The sequence below is a fragment of the Stenella coeruleoalba genome (assembly GCF_951394435.1).
Source record: "Stenella coeruleoalba genome assembly, chromosome: 5".
NCBI lineage: Eukaryota > Metazoa > Chordata > Mammalia > Artiodactyla > Delphinidae > Stenella > Stenella coeruleoalba.
Genome location: NC_137150.1, coordinates 113,798,075 through 113,820,623, shown reverse-complemented (window position 1 = coordinate 113,820,623; position 22,549 = coordinate 113,798,075). Strand labels below are relative to the sequence as shown.

The window sequence follows — 22,549 nt, the reverse complement described above, 5'->3', positions numbered from 1 at the left end:
GCCTATGATTGAGAGACATGGGCTAAGAAAAATTTAAATGGTGATTTTTCCTGTATCAGAATCAGATCATTATAAAAAAGAGAGGAAACTAGGCAAGAGATTGAAGTGTTTACAGATATATAAAACTACATTTTGTTTTATACCTCTCTTCAACAGTAAGATTCTTATGGACAGGAATTTATTTTTTCCAGGCTTTATTTAGAAGAGTGTTAGAATGCAGATTAACAGTGCTAGGTACAGAGTAACAACAAAAGACTAAAGGACGGAAACAGTAAAACAGAATACTAGAGAAATAAACAAACAGAAAAGTTAAGTAAATAAAAATGGGCAAGTATCTGGAACACTTAGGAGAAGATAATTAGAAGTAGCCTTAGAAAAGTATGTGACAGTAAATAGTTTACAATAATTAATAATGATAGTGTTTTTTATTTAAGAAAAATTAGATTGACAGATTTTTAAAAAATTTAAGACACACAAAAAAATCATATATGAAGTGAAAATATTCATGGAAGTATTGGGTCCTTATCAAATGGATAGCCTTAGTGAGAAAATTTAGATAATACTCATCTTGAGAGCACAACGTTTTTAGTTTTCTCTAGCATTCTTGATGGAATATTAATATTTGTTTCCTTTTTGATATTTTCCATTAGTTTCAACTTTCAGTTTTCCCACTCTGAGTCATTTTAATGGATTAAGATAATCATCTCTTTCCTTGTTTCTTTGGAATTCATTGTTCAGGGTTTTTTTTATGACAAGTTCCACATGATTTAGTTCAGAAATTCACAGAAGAGTCAATTTAATATTTTCCAACAGACTGTATGGGTTTATATGCAAACCATAGTTATTTATGTGTTCCAAAAATATTTTATCTTATACAATTACATTGGATCTGTAGGGCCTTATCAAGACATAGTTGAGCTATAAAATTAGGTACCTATGTACCAAAAATAAACCACATATTTTCTATGCTTTTTTTCTTAATGCACTTAAAGTATGCACAACATTCATTTTATTTTACTTTTTTTTTTTTTCTTAAGAACGACCCGCATTTCTCAGGAGGCCAATTAACCAGGTGGTACTGGAGGAAGAAGCTGTAGAGTTTCGTTGTCAGGTCCAAGGAGATCCTCAACCAACTGTGCGGTGGAAAAAGGATGACGCAGACTTGCCAAGAGGAAGGTAAGAGCATCATATGGACGGAAAATTGTTAGATAACCATTGAATAATTATAAAAGAAAAAGACAGCCTCCATTGTACCACCAAACACTCATATCCTGGTATGTTATTTTCACACATGATTTTTATATATGAAAGCCAGATATCTGCTGTTTTATATACTGAAGTCCTCCAGGCTTTTGATATCACTCTTTCATTGAATTTTCACATAAATGCCTGACCCTCCACTCCATCTATTATGCCCCAATATCAAGGATTCCTAAGGCACTCTCTTCTCCTGGCCCCATCTAGGCCTGCCATTCTGTTCCTGCTGAATTTCTAATGACCCACCCATCCCAAATGCCCCCTTCAACTACTGCTCTGTTGCCATGGCTACTGGGTGTAGCAGACTGTAGGGTCTGCAATAAACAATGGATCTCATTCAATACAATAAGAAAAAGGCACATGGCTATCCACATAGGGAATTTTTCACTTAAGGACTTCCTGTCACTTTCTCACTTGCCATCTCTTCATGGAGATCTTCTCTTCCAACTCTTTTCTATTCTTATCACCAAACCCCAAACCCAATCTCTCAGCTCTCTAGGGTAAGTCCAGAAATGCTTGTCATCTTTTATAAAAATAAAAATAAAACTTTTTTGTAGTCTAAATTCTCCCAGGACCTTGCCTTTTATGATCAAATAAATCATTCAAGTATTTTTTTTTCTATGTAACAAGCGTATTTAACTATAAGATTTCTTTTGACTTCATCCTAGTCCTACCTTCTGAAACTACAGCCATCACACCTACTACAATGAGGGTCTGCAAAAAATTTCACATCCTGCTTTTTTACCAATTTTCTTTCCTAAAAAAGAAATTAGGTTTCATTCAACTGACTGAAAGTAAACATCTTTCACAGAAATCAAATTGAGTTTCTTTGTGCTTTCACTGGCACTGCTATCGAGTCTTTCCTGAATTTATACATTCATTTCAAAATCTCATTTTTCCATATCCCTAGGTCTCTGATACTATACTTTCTAAAGTCACATCATCAACAGCACTGGCTTCTAATGGACCAAACCTTTTTAATAGTGACAGGTTCTTTGCAATCTATAGGAAAGAGACAAGTGAAAATTTTACTTTGCTTAGCTTTTCGGCATAAATTGTAGGGAAAGTTGACTATGTTTCTTTTCTCACTTTGCTGTCAGACACCTAGTTTTAAAGCATGTTATTAGGAGAGGTTAGTGAATGTGAGCCTCCTCAAACTTTCTCAGTGGAGAAGCAGGTTGAAAAGCAAGTAGAGGTGATGGAATTGAGGTATTGGAGTCCATCTTCTGTGTATACTCAATAACTTTCCATAAATTTGAGGGCATTTCGTGTATAATTTTAAAATGCTGATGTAAGACTAAGAGATTAATTATACTGTAAAATTAGTGTAGACAAAGATTAATTTTCAATTAGTAGAAATAAAAATCCTATCCATAAAAAAATCTTACATTTTGGAATAATTTCGTATTTGCAGAAAGTTTCAGAGATAGTACAGAGAATTCCCATATACCCTATACCTGGTTTCCCCTATTGTTAACATCTTACACAAATATGAAAGATTTGTAACTCATAATAGACAAATGCTGATACATGATAATTAAAGTTTATATGTTATTTTGATTTCACCAGTCTTCCTTTTTCTGCAGGATCCTACCTGGGGTATTTTAGTTGGATATTATAGAATATTGCATTAAGTTGTCATGTTTTCCCAGTCTCCTCTGTTCTATGACAGGTTCTCAGTCTTTCCTTGTTTTTATGACCTTGACAAGTCTTCAGTATCCTAAGACTGTTCTGGACAGGTATCCTAAGAATGTTCCCCAAACTTGGGATTGTCTAGTGTTTTCTCATGATTAGACTGGCTTTCTGGGACTTCAGGAAGAAAGTCGTGGAGAGTGCCCTTTTTGTCACATGATTATCAGGGGTTACATGATATTCACATTACATCCCTGGTGATCCTGATATTTTTAATCATTAAATAGGATCCTATTGACAAAAGTTGAGAAAATAGAAAGTGGTAAGGGTGCATTACATTTTAATGCGTCTAGGTCTTTGAATTAAGGTAAAATACAACTTAAGCCCAGTTTGATTTGTTCCCAGATTGCTCTAGGTGTTAGGTCGTTAAACCTGACAGCTTTGTTTGCCACAATATTCTCCAAATCTTGCCGTATTCATTTGCTTCCGAGCTCAAATAATACATACAAATCAAACAGCAGCCTTAAAACTGCCTATTTAGAATGGCTGATATAAAGGCCTCTAAAAGACGAAGTTGAAATTTTTCGAAATCATACCTCTACCAGCTTTCCTTAAAACATTTCGTAAGTTTGTCCTCTTTATTCTTCTGTTACTGGCATGATATGACTACAGTGCTTTGTGTGACCAGCTAAATATTTTTAAAGTCTTAGGCAAATGGAAATGCTGCGTAAGCTTTAAATTGTATGTTAGAAAGGCTTAAAGCAAGGATCAGTGCAATGTAGAAATTGAGGTCAGTACTTTTATCATGATAGAAGCCATGTACTTCTTCTTGAAATCTCAATCTTTAAATGGTATTTCAAAGAAGCTTATTCACTCTTAGATTTGTATGCATTAGCATAAGCTTCACATATGCATAATGAGGGGGAAGGAGACCTTTTTGCTTGGGGAGGAATAACAGTAATGACTTAACCAACCATAGCCTAAATCAACAGCATTGATTCTATTACATTATTTAGGTCTCAGACTAGGGAGATGGCCATTGTTCTTGTGCAAGCAATTGTGTGGAGTGGTGTGGAGGATGACATTTCTTTGGCTTAACGTTTAATGCAATTTGAATAAGGTTTGTGTAGTGGTTCATGCTTAACACATTTATAGTAAAACTTTGTGGGGCAGCTGCATAGCCTGTAATTACTACGTAAGTAATATGTGACTATTTTTCTTTTGGAGACAAGAAAAGCTTTTCAATTCAAGTTTAAATTTATGAAATGCTGTGATAGCTATTTAAACTTTCAACACAGAAGAAGATATCTGTGCCAACCTTTCAGTACCCAGAGATGAATTAAAGGAGTATTTTTTTCTTCACTGTGAAAACAGTTTTTAAGTAGTACCCATATACCTCTTTCTTTGATTTAGCCCTAAATTTCTGACCTTTCTCAGTAACTATCGTTAATGAAATTACAACTTACCATTGGTGAGTTTTATTAAAGACATTTTTTGACTAGATAAATATTTCGGTGAGGTTGGTAAATAGCAATTCCCAAGTCTAACAATAACCCAGATGCCCAACCAGGGAAAAGTTATTTATTTAGACATTTTCCATATAAAAAAGGGACAAAATAGGAAGGAGCCTTCATTTTATATATGCTACTGTTAAAATGTTAATTGCTTGTGTGGCCCAACACACAGCAAGGCCAAACAAACCTAAGTGTCGCAGTTTGGAGCAGAGAAAGGTTTACTGCAGGGCCATGCAAGGAGAGGAGTGCATCATGCTCTAAAAAAACCCCAAGGTCCCCCGATGGGTTTTGGCAAAGCATTTTTAAAAGCCAGGTGAGGGAGGGGGTCGCAGGGTATGTGATCAGCTCATGCACAATTCTCTAACTGGCTGATGGTGAGGTAACAGGTTGATGTCACAGGGATTAACATTATTAGTCTTCGTCTCCTGGAGGCCTGGACCTACGTGCTCATGGCCATCAAGTAGTTAACATCTTCCAGTTGGTGGGGGGTTTTCACATCTCTCAAACAGCTCAGGAAATGTGCATCAGGTACTGTTATCTAGGTACTTCAGAGAGGAGCTAAAGCAGAGGATATGGGGGAGAGCTTGTCATGGGAAGGCCCCATAGGATCCTGCTTGGTTACATTTGCGGAAACATCTTACAATACCACTATTTCACAATTGACGATTTCAGGAAGAGAAAGGTCACTGCCTTTTTTGTGATCGTGCCAGGTATCAATATCTTTTTCTCCAGAGAGTCTCAATACGTATGTGCTCAAATAAATGCACAACGACTCATTTATTAGGGATAAGAATTTTACACACCACTGTGAAAATAAAGTGGGTAGGGGAAACAAAATGAGGAGATAAGGGAAAGACATTTTGTAGATCATAATGATTATGTGTTTTAATAAAACTGTTTTTTCAAGTCATAATTGAAATTGTAGAAGAAACACTTTAAGGTTTACCTATATTTATTAAGTGCCTATTGTATTTATTAAGCGCCATTGATAGTCTGTGAAAAAAGAAGTCACTTTAAGCAAGGTAAGTATGCTGTTATTATTTTTTATTTTATGTTGATCAAATTGAGTGATGTAGGAAAGTATCTACATACTGAATACATTAATGAAAGTTAAAGCTGAAGTAATTCTAGTGTCTTGCTTGGGTGCTACATGTTTTTTTCTCAGGCAAACCTAGAGCTTTTTGCTAATTAGTACTTATCACGAAGTGTTTCATGTGATAGAAATTGCCAGTATTTATAATAACTGAGGCAATGTTCCATCATAGCATAGGGATATTGTATATTTTGTCATGAAAAAAGTATATATATGCTGAAACTTTATGAAAAATAGCATGTACTAATATAAAAGAAACAGAATACTAATCATTTACAACCAAAGACATAACAATAAAAATTGAAATTTACCAACGCTACAATATTCTGTTCAATTTAATATTTGTGAGGAGAATAAAAATATCTCTTCTCAGAATTTGGGTAAGAAGTAGTATGATTAATTCAACTATGTTTTCTTATCTGGGTTTGTCTGTACAGTTTGTATTTCAGATAATTATTAGCAATCTTTTAAAGGACTATAAACAGGAAATTTAACATCTTGCATCAATCATATATCAGTATACCACCACTATTGAGTTCCAAGATATTTTTTATTTCATTTTTATTTATTTTCTAAACTAACTCTAAAGTGACACTAACTTTCTCAATAAGGATCTAGAGTAGAGAAATGAATGTTCATAATAGCTTGTCACAGAAAAAAAGAAATAAAATATGTCATTTACATTCTTACGTATGCCTGCGAATTCTAAATGCAGTTGATGGCTTTCACATAGTGGATATAATTCATGAATATTTCATAAAAATAGACAAGGGACTAGAGAAAAAGAGTTTCAAGATATATAGTGCAAAATTCTATCAATTTTCCTGAACCAACTGACAAATTCCTTTTTCTAAAGTGCAAATCTATTTTAAGAGAGACTTTTTAGAGTTCTTAGTTCCATGAAATGTGAGATTCACATAAATACATGATTCCTTAAGAGAAGGAATGAATAGGACCACTTACAAGTCCCCTTTTTGTGGCGTTTTTACACTAAGTGGCTCTTTTTGCTTAGCCCTGGAAAATGTTCTTATATTAATTGTTTGGGAGCTCCATTGTTTAGAGCATGTGCTTCTGGGATGCAGAGACGCTGAACAGGTGCTAAGCTACCCTGCTGAGGAGATCAGCCTTCTTCACATACAGTGTGTGTTTCAAGGACATGTGGTAATTTGGGCTCATGATAAATAACCACGCTGATAAGGTTGGCTGGTCAAGATTGGTCAATTAAAGTGGTTTTCAAAAAAGAAGGAATAAAACCTGAGAGCACGAGAAAAGCAATGTATATAAATATTGTATGTGGCATTTGAAACAATAGACTGGTCCCTAAGATTTAGAAATATAAGGAGAAGCGTAAATGAAAATTCTATGATTTTTCAGCTATACAGATGTCTTAGCCATTTCTGCTTGAAAAAATAATTAGAACTGCCTGGACCATTATTGTGGGGTCTTTTAATAGAGCAACCAATAACAAAGAATATTTAGGTCATTGTCAGGGATGTTGGATTTTAGCCTTGTTCTGACACTGTTTGATCATTTATCCCTTTAGTTATACTCGCATGTTCTGGAAATGATGTTCAACAGATTTCTCTACCACTAACTAGGAGTGTGACCTTGAAGAAGCTATTTAAACTCTTTGTGTTTTACATCCTGAAGATATGGACAAGCAATGCATTGGGACTAATGATTAACTTATACTTTGATTCATTTGTACAGGGTGAATAATTATGCCATCCATTCTAATTCAAAGGGTTATTAAAATGATATAACTTATTCAGAGTACTGTAAACACTGTACAGTTGGTGTACATAACAGGTGCCTCAGTTTTATAAATCCTACTGATTGGTGGTATTTATTAGTTATGTAGATAACTACAAAGAAAACATAGTTAATGCTAAAAAATACAGAGTATATAATTTTCATGAAATAATCACAATTCTCCTCTCTCTGGCCAATTGATTTCCAAAGAAACACATAAAATATTATTGATTGAAGAGTTATCACTTTTTCTTTTAAATCATATAGGTTTATTTATAAATTTTTCCAGCCCGTTTGCCAAGCCTAAAAGTTGTCACCCTTTTCTCTACCTCTGGGAGATTGAACATGGTCCAGATATTATATTCTAACCCCAGTGCAATCAGTTATCTGGGTTGGGAACTTCAAATTTCACACATTACCTGTATCCTTGGTCCACTGGTAATAAGAAAACCACCATCTTTCATAATCTTTGTAAGAAGATTATGTAATGATTAAAGCAAGTATTATTGGAGGACTTACTATTTGCCATGCATTCTTCTAAATGATTTTTGCATATATTAATTTCATTATTTTAAAGCTTAGTGTTCCAGAATAATATTACTCCCATTTGAGGTATGTGGAAATAGCTTAAAGAAGTTGTTTCCAAAGACACACATTAATATGTGTTAGGGCCAGGATCTGACTTAGTATCTGTCCAACATGAAACCTGTATTTTAAACTAATGGGCTCTGTAATTATGCGATTATGAATTGTTTATGGAATTGAGCCCCTTACAAATTTTACATTTTAGATAAAATTTTAAATAATTGGTTAGAAACACTATATTATGAGCAACTTTATAGGAATACTGTATAGCATTACTATTAAGGGTAGTTTTTAGACCAATTGCATAACCCTCACATAAAATGTCCCAGTGTTTTGAGAATCTAAACTTGGACCAGGTCAAGCTTCCCTCCTTGGAAGCTGAAAATATAGATTTTGTTTATAAACAGAATTAATTAGCAATTTTCAGAGGGATGCCAAAATGGTATTTTTTCTGTGTTTTCATCAAATAGGTGCTAATAGTTGCTGTTAACACAAAACTAATTGCCACCTAGGGTGGGGAGTGCAAGTTGCCTCGTCCTGTGACCACACTGGCCCATCTGTTGAGAATCTCTGCTAAGGAACAATACAGGAACTGGCATGCAATTTGGGTTCTGGCCAGTGGTCAACTAACAAGCTGGGACCACTTGGGCTAAGAAATGCCTTGAAGTCAGAGATGCTCTGCTGTCCATTAACTGGCAGCTCTTGTGTTGTGTGAGGGCAGAGCCAAGACCAGGTGCCAGTTTGCAAAGGATCTGTCTGAGTGCCGCCTGTCACTGGCATGTGAGTGTCGTCCCACCAGGAGCCACAGCAGGTGTGCTTCGTCCATCAAAGTGTGGCATATTAGAGCATTCAGCTAGGCTAAGGTCAGAACCAAGAGAACATTTTACCTTAGCCCAAACAGGAGGACAGACCAAAGGCTTACCACGACATGAGATAGTTGTCACATCACACCGTATCCCAACGGTGGATATACTGGATGTTTATCATTAGAGACGCTCTTTCTCATACCTGGGTTCTTGCCTTAACTAAATAAAGGGAAGAGTTATGTAATTGACTGTATCAACAAAAATCCTTGCCTTTATAAGACAATTTGTGGTTACAATCCCTTAGATGAATTAATTACTCCACAGGCTTTTCAAATTAAGATACAGTTCTGGTTGTTTGTTTATTTTTTTCTGTTGTTATTCTTAATAAATTGAATCGTAATGTGGAGCTGCAAGGTTAACTAGAATTTAGGAGATCAACATTCTTATCCCAGCCCTGTCATAACGCATCATGTTATTTTAAACAATTTATGTTACATGTCTGAGTACCACAGTCCACATCCGCAAAATGTGTAAGTTGCCTTGGATGGTTTCTGCAGTACCTTTAAATTCCAAAATGGTATGAATCTATGAATGGCAACAATGCAAAACGATTTATAAAGTATAATACATTTTTAGAGGAAAAAATCCCTAAGATTTGAAATGAATGAGCCTAAAAAGGAATATTAAAATTACTCATATAACCATTACCAATGGTATCTACTTTTTACGTTTTGCATATATCTTCTCAGATTTCTATGTGTAAATGGGCTTTTTTTTAATTCAAAATTGTTTTTGACCCTGAATGCTTATCTAAAATGTCTATTTAAAAATTTTACTTAAAAAGTTTATTAGACTTTATTTAAAAAGTCTAGTACTGAATCAAAAGAGTTGTTTTTAATTGCATTTTCCTTTCCCATAAATATAATATTAATAAATTATATTTACATAGTGCTTACTCTATATCAGACCTACTTTAGGCATTTTACATTAATACACATCCTTAGGACTTGATGTAAATACTATAATTATTCCAATATTACAAATGGGAGAAATGAGGTATAATGAGGTTAAGTATGACCAAGTCACTTAGTAAGGGGTCTAGGATTTCTGGCTCCAAAGTCCACACTCTTGACCACTACTTTGAGGTACTGGATGGGAACAACTTTTTTCCATTTTCCATTTGGGATTGAAGATTAGGAAAATACAGCTTAGTAAGTGCCTGGAGCATTTAGAAGTGTCACTTTCATCAGAAAGTCACAAAATATATCTGTGTGGTAAAGTACGTAATAAAGATTTTATAATCTTCATTATAATGGTACTTATAAGCAATAAATAAATCCATTATATCATATCAAATAAATTTTCATCTTTAAAAAATTTATTTTACACTGCCCATTGAAATAGAATTTATAACTATCTTTATTCTCACAGAACATTTTAACTTATCTTATCTGTGTTCTTCACAACAGTGTATCTGGAAAAAAAATAAAGTCACGAGAAGCACATTAGAAGCTAAAGAAATGTTTGCCAAGTGAATCAAATAGCATGAGTAAAGGATAAATACTAGAACTATGAACTCTTCTAGGGCATGACACTTTAACTCATCTTTTCATTCTCAGGGCACTTTTGAATTTACTAAAAGAGTATTTTTTTAATAATTTCATGATAATATTTTATTATCAACAGTTCCATGGATGGTTATAAACTGGAAGGCAGGACTGTGTTCCAGACTTTATATTTTCTACAAACATATATATATTTTTTATTTCTTATAATAGTCCCTTTGGGAAAGTTGCTGCTTGACCCACGTATTCACATCAACTGGTATGAATTGAAAGACAAAGGGAAAAAAAACAAATAATAACTTGAGACCCAGTATTACAATGACAATGTGAATGAGGATTATGTCTTTGTTAGTGTGTGAAAAAGATACAATTGCCAGAGATAAAAGATAAGAGAACGCTTCCAAAGCACACTAAGAATATACTCCACCACAATAGAAACAATTCTTAGTGAAATCTATTTTAGTTGGTACACAGTATTAACTCTTTGGAGCCTCATTCTAAAAGACCATATTTAGACAGGGAGAGTTGTGATTGGGGCACAGTGAACCTTTGCCAATAAATACAAGTACTAGAAGTTTCTTCTGAGAAGGTGATTGATCAATCATGTAGCTCTGTGGAATAGCCTTAAGGAGTTCCCTGGTTGCCTAGTGGTTAGGGTTCAGCTCTGTCAGTGCCGTGGCCCAGGTTCGATCCCTGGTCGGGAACTGAGATCCTGTAAGCCACGCAGTGTGGCCAAAATATAAAATTTTATAAAAATTAAAAACCAAAGATCTATGTAATAACCTTGTGACAAAATCTCAGTGCAGAAATTTTGCTAGTTATTCTTATGAGCATAACTGTCACAATTGCAAAGGTTATTATAATATCTTTCAACTCATTTCCTCGACTATATAGGCATTTGACACTTTTATAAAGAATATCTGGTTGAATATTCTGTGTCATTGCAATTCATACAACATATGGCACTTGTTATAAAAAAATGTTCAATGAAAACTATAAATATTCCATTCATTGACTCACATTTTCTAATAGTTTTGTCCAAATATTTACAGCACATAGAGCAGAAACAAAAAAATCAATCAAGACTTTTACCTTTATTTGAGATTTCATGAAGAGACTGAAAGAAAATATTTTGAACATAATTTATAGTAAGATATCAATTATCTCCAAGGAATAATGAAAATCTTCAATGTAGACTAATAAAATATTATTTATATTTCATGAATTATTTCAAAAGTAACCACAGACATCAATCAAACATTTCTATGTGTTGATATCCCAGCATATTAAAAAAAAAATGACTTTGCTCTCAAGAATTTGAGAAGGAAAGTAAGACTTTTAGAAGAAAGTATGAGATATAAAAACATTAATTATTAAATAAGGAAAATTATATACAGACTATGATGTACAAGACTCTTTAGGGTTTCAGAAAATAAAAGCTTCTCTATTCCCATGTGACACTAGAAACGGGTCTGAAAGGAAGAATAGAATTTCTATAAGTGGAAAGAAGACTATTCTAAGAGATGGAAGCAGGATGAAAAAGCTCTGGTGGTGGAAAGGGTAGGCCAACAATTTGTGGTTCAGTTTCCCTGGCGCGTAGTGGAGTGGCACTTAAGGCCAGCAAGGTTAGTTGAGGCATTATTATGAAAGCCTCTAATCCCAAGTGAAGTGTTTATACGGAACACACTGTGAAATGGGGAATTCACTAAACACATTGAATAGAAATATATTCTTGTTTCTACGTTTAGAAAATTGATTCTTACATTTATATGTAGTGTAGCTTGGAGCAGAGAAAGTTTGGAGGTAGGCATACCTGGTAGGAAGTTGTTTAAAAACTAGTTAGTGGATTACATTGGAGTATTTCCTGTGAATACCCCAACACGGGTATTAATGCAAGTGGCAATACAAAGAAAAATGTGTTGTTTTTTTTAAATTAGTAATTGATTCTATGTCAGGGTTCATGGGAGAAGAGGGATTAAAAGTAATACTGAAGTTTATTCTGAGGTTGGGTGCCTGGATGAATGATGTTGTCCTTAATAAATAGAGAAGTCAAAAGATTTGTTTAACCTAAATCATTTTTAATCATATAATAATACCATATGTAACTGAATTCAAGTTAGAATTATTTGTGAGATACAAGAGTATTTTTTTCTCTGAGTTAAGCGGAAAAAAGATTGCCAAATCAACTATGATATGCCATCTCTGATAGAGGATTTCTAATTTCAGAGATTTAAAATATGAAAAATGTGTATCTTAAAATTGATTAACTATGGGAGTAAAAGCTAATGTTTGCAGATGTTTTACATGCAAGTAGCTCATTTAATCAATCGTCACAATTGCCGCATGAAGTAAGTATTTTTATACTATCTTTATTTTACAGTTGAAGGATCTGAGAAGCAAATTTCACTGGCAGACAGAGATTTAAATTGAAGCACTTTAACCCTAAAGTATACTCTCTTAACTACTACACTAAAATAATTTGTTTCAAAGAAAATTATATTAAGATAATAACAAAAACTATAATTTTTTGAGGGCCCACTGGCTTCACGTTAGGCTGTTTCACATTTTATAATTAATCTTTCCAACAGCCTTGAAGTATGAATCCCCTCTTTTAACAAAGGAAGAAACTGAGGCTTAGAGCAAATGAACTACGCGCTCAAGATCACAGGACCTGTGGGTGGCAGAGCTGGAGTCCACACCCAGGTCTCTCTGATATCATTATTGTAATTGTTTATTTTTCTCCCAGACTCCCCAACTCCCTTTGCCGTATTTATCTTGATCTCAAATATCCAGTCCTACGTCTAACATGTGGGGCTCACCAAATACACATTCAGTACGGTATAGTAGCTCTCAATTAGGACCAATTATGCTTCTCCCTTTCCTAGAGGGACATTTGGCAATGTCTGAAGGCATTTTTGATTGCTACATTTGGGGGATTAGGTGCTACTGTCATCTAGTATGGAGAGGCTAAGAATGCCACTAAACATCCTGTCACTATGCACAGGACAACTCCCACGGCAAAGAATAATCTGCCCAAAATGTCAATAGTGCTGAGGCTGAGAAACCCGATTTAGTGGAAACAATGAATCTGGGCCTTGCTCACCCGAATGCTATTTTATTTGATTTTTATTTTTAATGTTAGGACAAAAATAATAGAATATAGTTCAAAGAAATAGATTTCAAAGATAATAGTCTTTTCTTATTGCCTTAACTATGACGGTTATACCAGTGAGATGGACAAATAATACCATGAATGGACTTGACATAAACATGTCATCATTTAACACAAGAAGAAGACCCTTTGGTTCACTAATGACTTGAAGTGAATGTATATTTTCTAGAATATATGAGGCAGGGAATTTTTCTTTTCATTTCTTGTTCATGAAATTGTTGCTGAATTGATCAAACTAGTTGAGTAGCTTAATTAGAGAAGTGTCTGAGCCTTCATTTTCAAATAGACCTACCAACCCACAAGTTCTGTGACACATTTAATAAGTGCTCCAATGTCATGTTGAATTTCTAAATTACTCCATAAGCATATTTCACAAGGAAGTTTCTATGGGCAGAAGGCAAGAAAAGAAAGCCTTTTGAACCTTCCATAGAACCGCCTAGAATGAACATCTCTCTGAGGACACAGAAGCCTACCCTGCCCCTAGTGCTCACTTTGAACACCTATGAAGGAGAATTCCTGGAGTTTGTCCATCAAATACTGCAAAGCCACTAAGTATGTGGCAAATTTAAAAATCCATTTTATCCCAAACTTGCAGTCCCTTATTGCACAGATTTCATTCCCAACTCAGAAGAGTGCAAGAAGAATGGGAGCTGCTAATCAAAAAGTCTGGTCTGAGCTGTGAGTTCTGTGGACTCTTGTGAAGTTAATCTCTAAAGTCCTTTTCTAAAAGAACTTAAAGTTAAGATTAATTTCTAACCAAACACAAAACTGTGAGATATATCCACTTTTCCAAATCTGATATTGTAATTTCTAGTCCTATTGTAAAACCAAATTGTCTTAAATGCACTTATGCCAATAAAATAACTATTTCTAAATTGGAGGATAATTTAACCTGCTTCAGCACTTAATTTGTTCCAACATTATCTCCTTAATTGTGATATATTTGCACTTTTTACCCTAAATTTTTCTGTTCTAATTAGTTAAAATAATAACTGCAATATTTTAAAAAGTATTTAAAAGTAATACATTTAAGGAGTTGCAGATATTATTTGAATAATCTGCTAAAAGTTAGTGAAAACATTATCACAATATGGTTGCATATTAAGGACAGTTGTGAAAATAATTAAGCATTCCTTTCTGTTATTATGAGCCAAAGGAAAATCCCAATATCTCTAGGATGGTTTGAACTTGATTTCATATGAGTGTGGAAGGAAGAGTACATGATTTTATTATATATATATATATATATATATATATATATATATATATATATATACACATACACACACAATTATGTCAATACATAATTGAGGTTTTCCCAGGCAAATGCAACAGAAAGGCACTGGGACAAGAAAAGTGAGGATACTGGCAAGTATCTTATGGGCCATGGAATCTAAGCAGGGTAGACAAATAAGTGTTGATGCAAAGGAGTGATAGAAATGGAGGAAGAGGTCCAGTTTGTAAACTGATTAAAAGAGTAGGAAACATGCAAGGTTATGGCAGGATCAGATATTTGAACTTCAGATTTCAAAGATATTTGAACTTCAGATTTCAAAGATGGATCCATTCCAATTGAAGAAAAGTTCCAGGATCTTGCTATGAGACAATGGCAAAGGGAGATGGAGACAATATCTCTGAAGGAGGAGATGTTAGAGTAGTGAGAGGCAGCTACAGAAAATCTCACATAACATCTATTGGGCATTTACCATATGCTAGGTTCAGGTCTCAACACTCTAAATGTATTAACTCATTTAATCCTTACAACATCCCTGTGAAGTAGGTCCTTATTAAATGCCATCTTGGTCAAATGGAAAGAAATTCTAAAGGTTCCATTTGAAAACTGGATAACATAATTACTATTCAATGGGATAGGACTTTTTGGTTTTGCTTTTAAAACTTTGCTTGGTTTGTTTTGAGGCTATGTAATTCTTTCCAAAAATATTTATTGAGTAACTGCTCCATGTCAGGCTCTGGGTATTATTTGGAATATCTGGGAAGGTGTTCTCACTTTCACTCTTTCTCCACCCTTACACAAACCCACAGGGAAGAGCCAGATTTCTATTAATGCATGGAGGTGAAGGTGAAAATCTGAGAGAGATAGAGGATCAAGAAGTTTTACAAATCAGCAAACAGGTAGTTCAGATGGCACAGTGAAAAATTTTGTGAAGAGGACCACAAAAAAGTTGTCTGAGGTTATATCAGAGGAGATAAAACTCACTGCAGAGGTGGTGAAAATGAGAGAATAAGATACAGGAGAAGACGGAAACTTGGATGGTGACCAAGGGTACCAGGCTATGAACTTCACAGTTGTCCACAGATTTGCCAAGGGAGTTAACTCTTGGAGTCTCTGCTGTCTGTCATAGGTGTAGAAGATGGGAGAGACAGGGGGTACTCAAAAGACAGCCATAGCCTCAGTGATTAAAATTTGGAGGTACTTTTAGTTGGGATGAGCAGGGTGCTTTGGCCTTTCTGGAAGGACTCGGCTGTAGTTTGGTTTAATTGCCCAGTCTCCAGAGAGGGACTCTGTTTTCACGATGGTCAATGTCTGGGATTCCCTGGCAGTCATTTTGAGGCCTTGTCTTTTGGGCCTATTATCCTGTGATTTGAAATATGCCCTGTGTTAAGTTAACTATTGTTATATTCTTGTGGGTATTTTAGTTATCGTTTTTATTTGCTTGCTTTCTCTTAGCTTTTTAGTTGGAAAACTCCTTGCTCTCTCAGCTGTGCTAAAGAGAGACTAGAAGAGGCGTTTTCCATTGATGGGTCAAGCCTACAAGGGTAGAGCCACCTTTGATTGGGATGAAGATAACGAGGATAGCATTTACGGGAAGCCAAAAAAGGATAAAATATTGTTTGGTTAATTAAGACAGAGTCAAGAATGCCATCATATTTCAAGTTTCATTTTGGCTTTCTGTATAAGCTTCCAGAATAGAACAGCAAGTTCTCTTTGGGGACCACTTTTCTCTTACTATTTCCCTATAAGTCTAATCTCCCAAGATTTTTGTTCCCAATGAATGTTATGTTAATTTTAATTTTTAAATGATACCTGTTCTTCATACTGCTCTTAAGTGCCCTGCAGGTTTTAGTTGATCGGTGTGTCTCTAATTATCAGTGAATGATTCCATGAGATTAATAAGTGATTTTTTTAATCTTAAAAATTCTTCTGTTGAAAACAAAGCAATACTTTGTAACATTTTCATGTAAAAGCTCCATAGTTAAATTTTCACTGAATTTGGAACTACGGAATGCCTATTATTGCAGACCTTCCTTCATTTTCTGAAAGAATCTAAAAGGTGTAAGGTGATCTTCAGCTATTTTGATTGAGTGCAAGTATTTTGAAAACTGAAAACAAACTTTTCAAGTCTCCCTAAAAGGAAAGAAGCATTTACTTGTGTAGATATTAAATATTTCCTGGTCCGATTCATAGTTTTTACGATTGGCCAACTTAATGATTAATAAAGCAGATACATAATAAAATTTTAGGTGCTAATTCAAAACACTCGTTCTAGAATTGGAGCCAGACATCCTATAATAAGAAGTAGTAGGTAATTTCAAAACTAAAAATGCTGAGAAGATAAATTTCCGTCCACAAAAAACAAAGGTGCTTTTGAGATGAGAACGGTCTTTCAGGAAGTTTTATTAGTGTAGAGACCTCACACAAGTCAAACAAGGCAATGAGATACAGGGACTTAAACTGAACATGGTAAAATTCCAGTTTGTAGTAGAAAATGTAGAGTATTTTCTTTCGTCTTTTCTCCTCTCAAATTATATAATTTGGGAGATTTGGAGGGGGTGGTCCCTAAGTTATCTTAGTTATATTCATAAAAGCCAGAAAATCATGAGAAGTTCCTACCCTAGAAGCTTAAGGTACATTGGGGATTGCAAAGTATGAGAAATGTATAAAATGTGGTTATGTTATAAAACTTGGCCAGTTTTCAAAAATCTTGTTTGGTATTTTCAAAGTAAATTTAGATTTATAGGAACTCTTCCCCCTAGCTGTGAGAGGTTTCTTTAGCAGGAAGAAATAAAATAGATTATCTCACTTAAATTTGGAAGTGATTTTAGCATATAGTACTCTGTTTCTTAAAATATCAGTAATATTTTCTCTTTTGACACATTTTTAAGATTATTTAAGATCACATACAAACAGAACCTTGCATACAAACTGTTGTTTTAAGTATTAAAAGAAATGTATTTTGTTTTGTTTATTATTTAGCTGAACAGATGGTAACGGTTTGACACAATTTAGTTCCCTTTTTCTCTCTCTCTTTTTTTTCTTTTTTCCTTTGGGAAAAAAACAACACAAAAACCAGAGCTTCTTTTCCCACTTTGTCACAGCTGGTTACCAATCAATCTCAATTCACGGTACAGTGATGATAGCACATGTTGTCCGGGGGCCAAATCTGATTGGGTTGCATTTTTCAGCAATGTTTCATATCAGAAAAAAAAAAAAAAAAAGGTATCTTTATAGTGGGGACTGTCAGCACATGATTGTACAACTGTCATTAATCAAACCTGGCAACAATGACTGCATTTATACAAGTCTGAGACTGGCAGATTTCACAATCAAAATCACCCAATTTCTGTTAGGATTTCTTCACCAGTAATGTTTTTTCATCTGTTTCTTTTTTTTTCTTATTTTTAATTAAAGTCAGACAATACCTCCTACATGTTGATCACATATAATATCATACCATGTTGGAAAACTAGTTGTTTTATACCAAAGTGTGCTCTAGTTACTAAAAATTTATCCTCCACTATGTAAAGAAGGCTAAGAGCAAATCAGGGAAAATTTTAGGTACATTAGATTGTTTAATAAAACAATAATTTTAAAGTATATAAATATATATATATATATATATATATATATATATATATATATATATATATGGAAATGCATTTATGACCCTCCTAGGATTACAGTTGGTTTTAGAGCAATACTGAGAAAAATATTGATAAAAGTTAGTTTCTGGAGTTTTTGAGACTCTGAACATAGAGTCTGATGCAGAAATACACACCTGCTCAAAGCACATGCACACAGAGCAATAAACACACATATCAAATGGAAAAGGTGTGTTGTTCTGTGTTAGAAAAATAAATGGACACCGATGCACAGGACATCGACTTCCGTCTCTCTATAACTCGAGACAACAATATCAGAATCTTCTTCTATAAAATGGTGTTTGGAAATAGGCATTTTCTCTAATTTATTGTTGTGAAATTTATATGAATCTCAGTTGTAAACTGTAAAGATCTCTTTAAATATAAGGAACTATTATTTATAATTATTTATATTACTCAGTCAATATTTGCTTTCTAGGGAAAAATGAATGTTTCCGCAATTATCCAATCTAGTAGTGTAAAGCATCAATGAGATGACTATTAAGCATGTACAAATTTATCCAGAAAGGAATACAAGAAATAAGGCCACAATTATTGGACCTGTGGAAATATTTGACATCTAATTTCTTGTGAAATATGTACTTTTAGGAAGCAAGTTATTGTCTCAGAGACATCATGACCTGTAGAGAAAGCAGAGACTGGCAGTAGATACTCATGACAATTTTTCTCCTGACTATAACTGTCTCAATGTGTGTGGCCTTGGGAAAGGAACTTTGTCATATTTTGCCTCAGCTTGCCTAAATGTGAAACTAGCAATGAGCCAAATATCTAATTCTTTCTGGGTTTTGAAGTTATTTAGACGTAATTTCTTTAAAACCAACCCTCAAATATCTTAAGTTTTTGCAGGTAAGAGCTAATTTGATCATAATTATAGGTTTATCATTTCTCTGATCTGAGTTGTATCTTATTGTGAAAATTGACAAAGGTACCATGACATGCTTCAGTCTTTTGGGTTGTGGGTACTGTCAGGGTTCAGGCTAGAGACTGGCACAGTGGTTCAGTTATGTTGGAAGGGACCGCAGTGTCTCCAGTTGTACAGTTCTATTAGACCCATGTAGGCAGTGTGATGAAGGAGAAAAAGTGTGCACTTTGGAGGAAGACAGACCTTGATTTGAAAATCCAGATTTCTATGTGAAAGTGTCAAAATTTTAAATATCAGTTATTCCAATAATTTTAAAACATTAGTGAGCCAAAACACAACACGCACATGGATACACACACACCACTTGCTCTCATGCAGACTTCAGTCCACAAATGAGCAAACTGCAATTATGATTTTATAGTATCCGGTGTAAATTTCTGTAGTCAGACCACAAGGCCTGAATTCTAATAACAACTCTGCCACTAGAAGCTTAATTGGCATGTTGACCATTTATTCATTGAACCCATTAAGGAAAAATTTGTGGGAGTAGTTGCCATTTTGGTAGTATATCCCCTGTTTAATTTCTCTTTATAGATTCATACATCATGATTTTTAAAAATTGAAACTTTATGCTTTCTTTTGGTAGAAAGTTGTAACCGCTGTAATATAATTGATGAAGAATGTGCCAGGAGAGCTAGTTTTTAATATGGTCTAAACTTTTGCTACCAATGAATTCCCAGACTCTGAATAGCAAAGTATTATTTTTCTAATCTTAAAATTAGAATATTAGACTAGACTCAATATTTTTTCCCTATGTCTCAGAATTTATAATCTGTTGGTTTCGTGGAATAACCAATTTCCATGTATTTTCTTATAATTGCATAATTAAATAGCCTTTTCCCCCCTCTTATCCTAAAGGTATTTTATTTAGGCTTCAAGTATTCTCCTTTAATATTATATTTGGGGATTTTCTGAGTATTTCCATGTTCACTGATTCATATTCTTCACAGTTTTCTAGACTTAAATTATATTTTTTGAAGTTATTGTTTTCACACGTGAAGAGTTCAAGTTCATGTATGTCACCTTTTCAATTTTTATGTCTCTAATTCCTTTCTTGATTAATAGGGGGTAAAATTGAACATAATATTCCACTATGCCATATTTTATAAAAGTGTAAAAATAAACTATATAGTTTCAGGTTGAAGCTTATATGCCTAAAATTTCTAATTTTTAAAATAGGAGACGTAATAACTTTACTCCTTACCTACCAGAATTGTTATGAGAATACATTAAAAAGTATATTTAAGAACACTATGCAAATGCATTTTTTGTCATTATTTTATTTTAATAACACATGTGATTAGTAACCACTCTAGCTGCCAGAATAATGAGTTGATATTCTCAAAAGCATTGAACAAAGCACAAAGCTTTACTTTGTTCTCCTGTAGTCTTCACATTGTTTTAGATATTCTTCTAGAATTATTTCATTTACTTTTGTGCAGAGAGAGAGGGTTTTTTCATGTTACCAACTTACAGAGGGAAATTTACAGTGATAATATGTAAATCAAAAGTCTAGATTGCTAGTCAGGACTCGCTAACTTCTTTATTTTAGCTCTATCTCCACAGTAGCATTTATGTATTAAATATTGTGAGTCTTAACATTTACAGTATTTTGTTTGATTTAACCTACATTTCAGAACTAACTGCTGATATATAAAGCTAATAACACTACTTTGTTTCTTGATATAATAGAGTTCTATATTTCATATTAGTTTACCTTTCAGTTCTGCATACGATTGTTTTACTAATAACGATGCTATGAAAGAACTATAGAAGAATTTTAAGAATGTGTTGGATGGTTCACCACTCATTCCGTAAGCATTCATTGAGCACATCCAAGATCTCAGGTGCTGTTTGGTAGGGTTCAGAGTATATAGTTTGGAACAAGACAGAATCAATTATTGTTCTCATGGAGCATACATGCTCTTGGAAACTAGGTAGACAATAAACAAGCAAACAAAAATTTGATAGAGGTGTGTGCTGTGAAAAAGATAAAAAGTACTAAAACTAACTAAAAATATAAAAACAAAGAATAAAAACAAGTAAAAGTAATTTTAAAATGTAACTAGTGGGGCTTCCTTCCCTGGTGGCGCAGTGGTTGAGAGTCCGCCTGCCAACGCAGGGGACACGGGTTCATGCCCCGGTCGGGGAAGATCCCACATGCCGCGGAGCGGCTGGGCACGTGAGCCATGGCCGCTGAGCCTGTGCGTCCGGAGCCTGTGCTCCGCGACGGGAGAGTCTACAACAGTGAGACGCCCGCGTACCGCAAAAATAATAATAATAATAAATGTAACTGGTGGGTAAAGGGCTACTTTACATTGTTTGGGCAAGAAGATATCTTTGAGGGGATATTTGGGTTATCTTGAAAGTCAAGAATGATCAGCAACAGGGCTTCCCTGGTGGCGCAGTGGTTGAGAGTCCGCCTGCCGATGCAGGGGACACGGGTTTGTGCCCCGGTCCGGGAAGATCCCACATGCCGCAGAGCGGCTGCGCCCATGAGCCATGGCCGCTGAGCCTGCGCGTCCGGAGCCTGTAGCTCCACAATGGGAGAGGCCACAACAGTGAGAGGCCCGCGTACCGCAAAAAAAAAAAAAAAAAAAAAAAAAAAAAACAAGAATGATCAGCAACAGCAATGAAAACTGTAGGGGAAGGGCATCCCCTGAAGTTACAAGAGAAGTACAAAGACACAGTGGTAATTAGGTTGTTATGTTGAGCAAGGGAAAAAGGGCCATGTTGTCAGGAGAGAGTGAACAAGAAGTTGGAGAGATTATTTAAAAATCTCAAAGACCAGAGTCTGTGCTCTTAACCACTTGGTTATGCTACTGGATGTTAAAAGCTCTGTGTTGGGGTTTTGGATATAGCAGTGAGTGAAACAGACAGGATCTCTGCCTTTATCAAAATAGACAAATCAAAATGTGAGTGAGTGCAGATTGATTGGTGTAGCAAGAAGTTTTTTTGTTTGCTTTGGGGGGTCGGTTTTGGTTTTTTGTTTGTTTGTTTTGTTTTGTTCTGAGGAGAGAAGAATCATAGTTTTCTAGTGTGGTAATGGATGGCTTCAAACAAGAGTAGTGGAAGATAAGGCTTCCCTCATGACTTAGGACATTGTAAATCAGCAGAAGTTTAACCCGAAACATGCAGACAGAAAAGTAACCACCATAACTGGAGGATGGAGGAGCAAGGATAGTTGAGTTTAGTTGGCATGCTTGGTTCATAGACACTTGATTTCTGTCTTGCAGAGTTCTGTAAAATAGAACTTTTATTAGGTCCATGTCTCAGTTCGTAATAATGTTAAGCTGTGTTATTCTTTTATAACTAGCTAGAAGTAGAAGAAATCTGATTATAATAATCT

General features: G+C 34.6%; 1 protein-coding gene across 5 annotated transcripts in view; it reads left to right on the top strand.

Annotated features, from left to right (window-relative positions):
* The window catches only part of ROBO2 (roundabout guidance receptor 2), a 579,902-nt gene that overhangs the window by 431,261 nt on the left and 126,092 nt on the right, over positions 1-22,549 (top strand). For all 5 annotated transcript variants that reach the window (XM_079922998.1, XM_079922997.1, XM_079922996.1 and 2 more), the window contains exon 5: positions 1,038-1,176. In XM_079922998.1, coding sequence (XP_079779124.1) covers positions 1,038-1,176 — 139 coding nt within the window. The remainder of the gene's footprint in view (positions 1-1,037; positions 1,177-22,549) is intronic.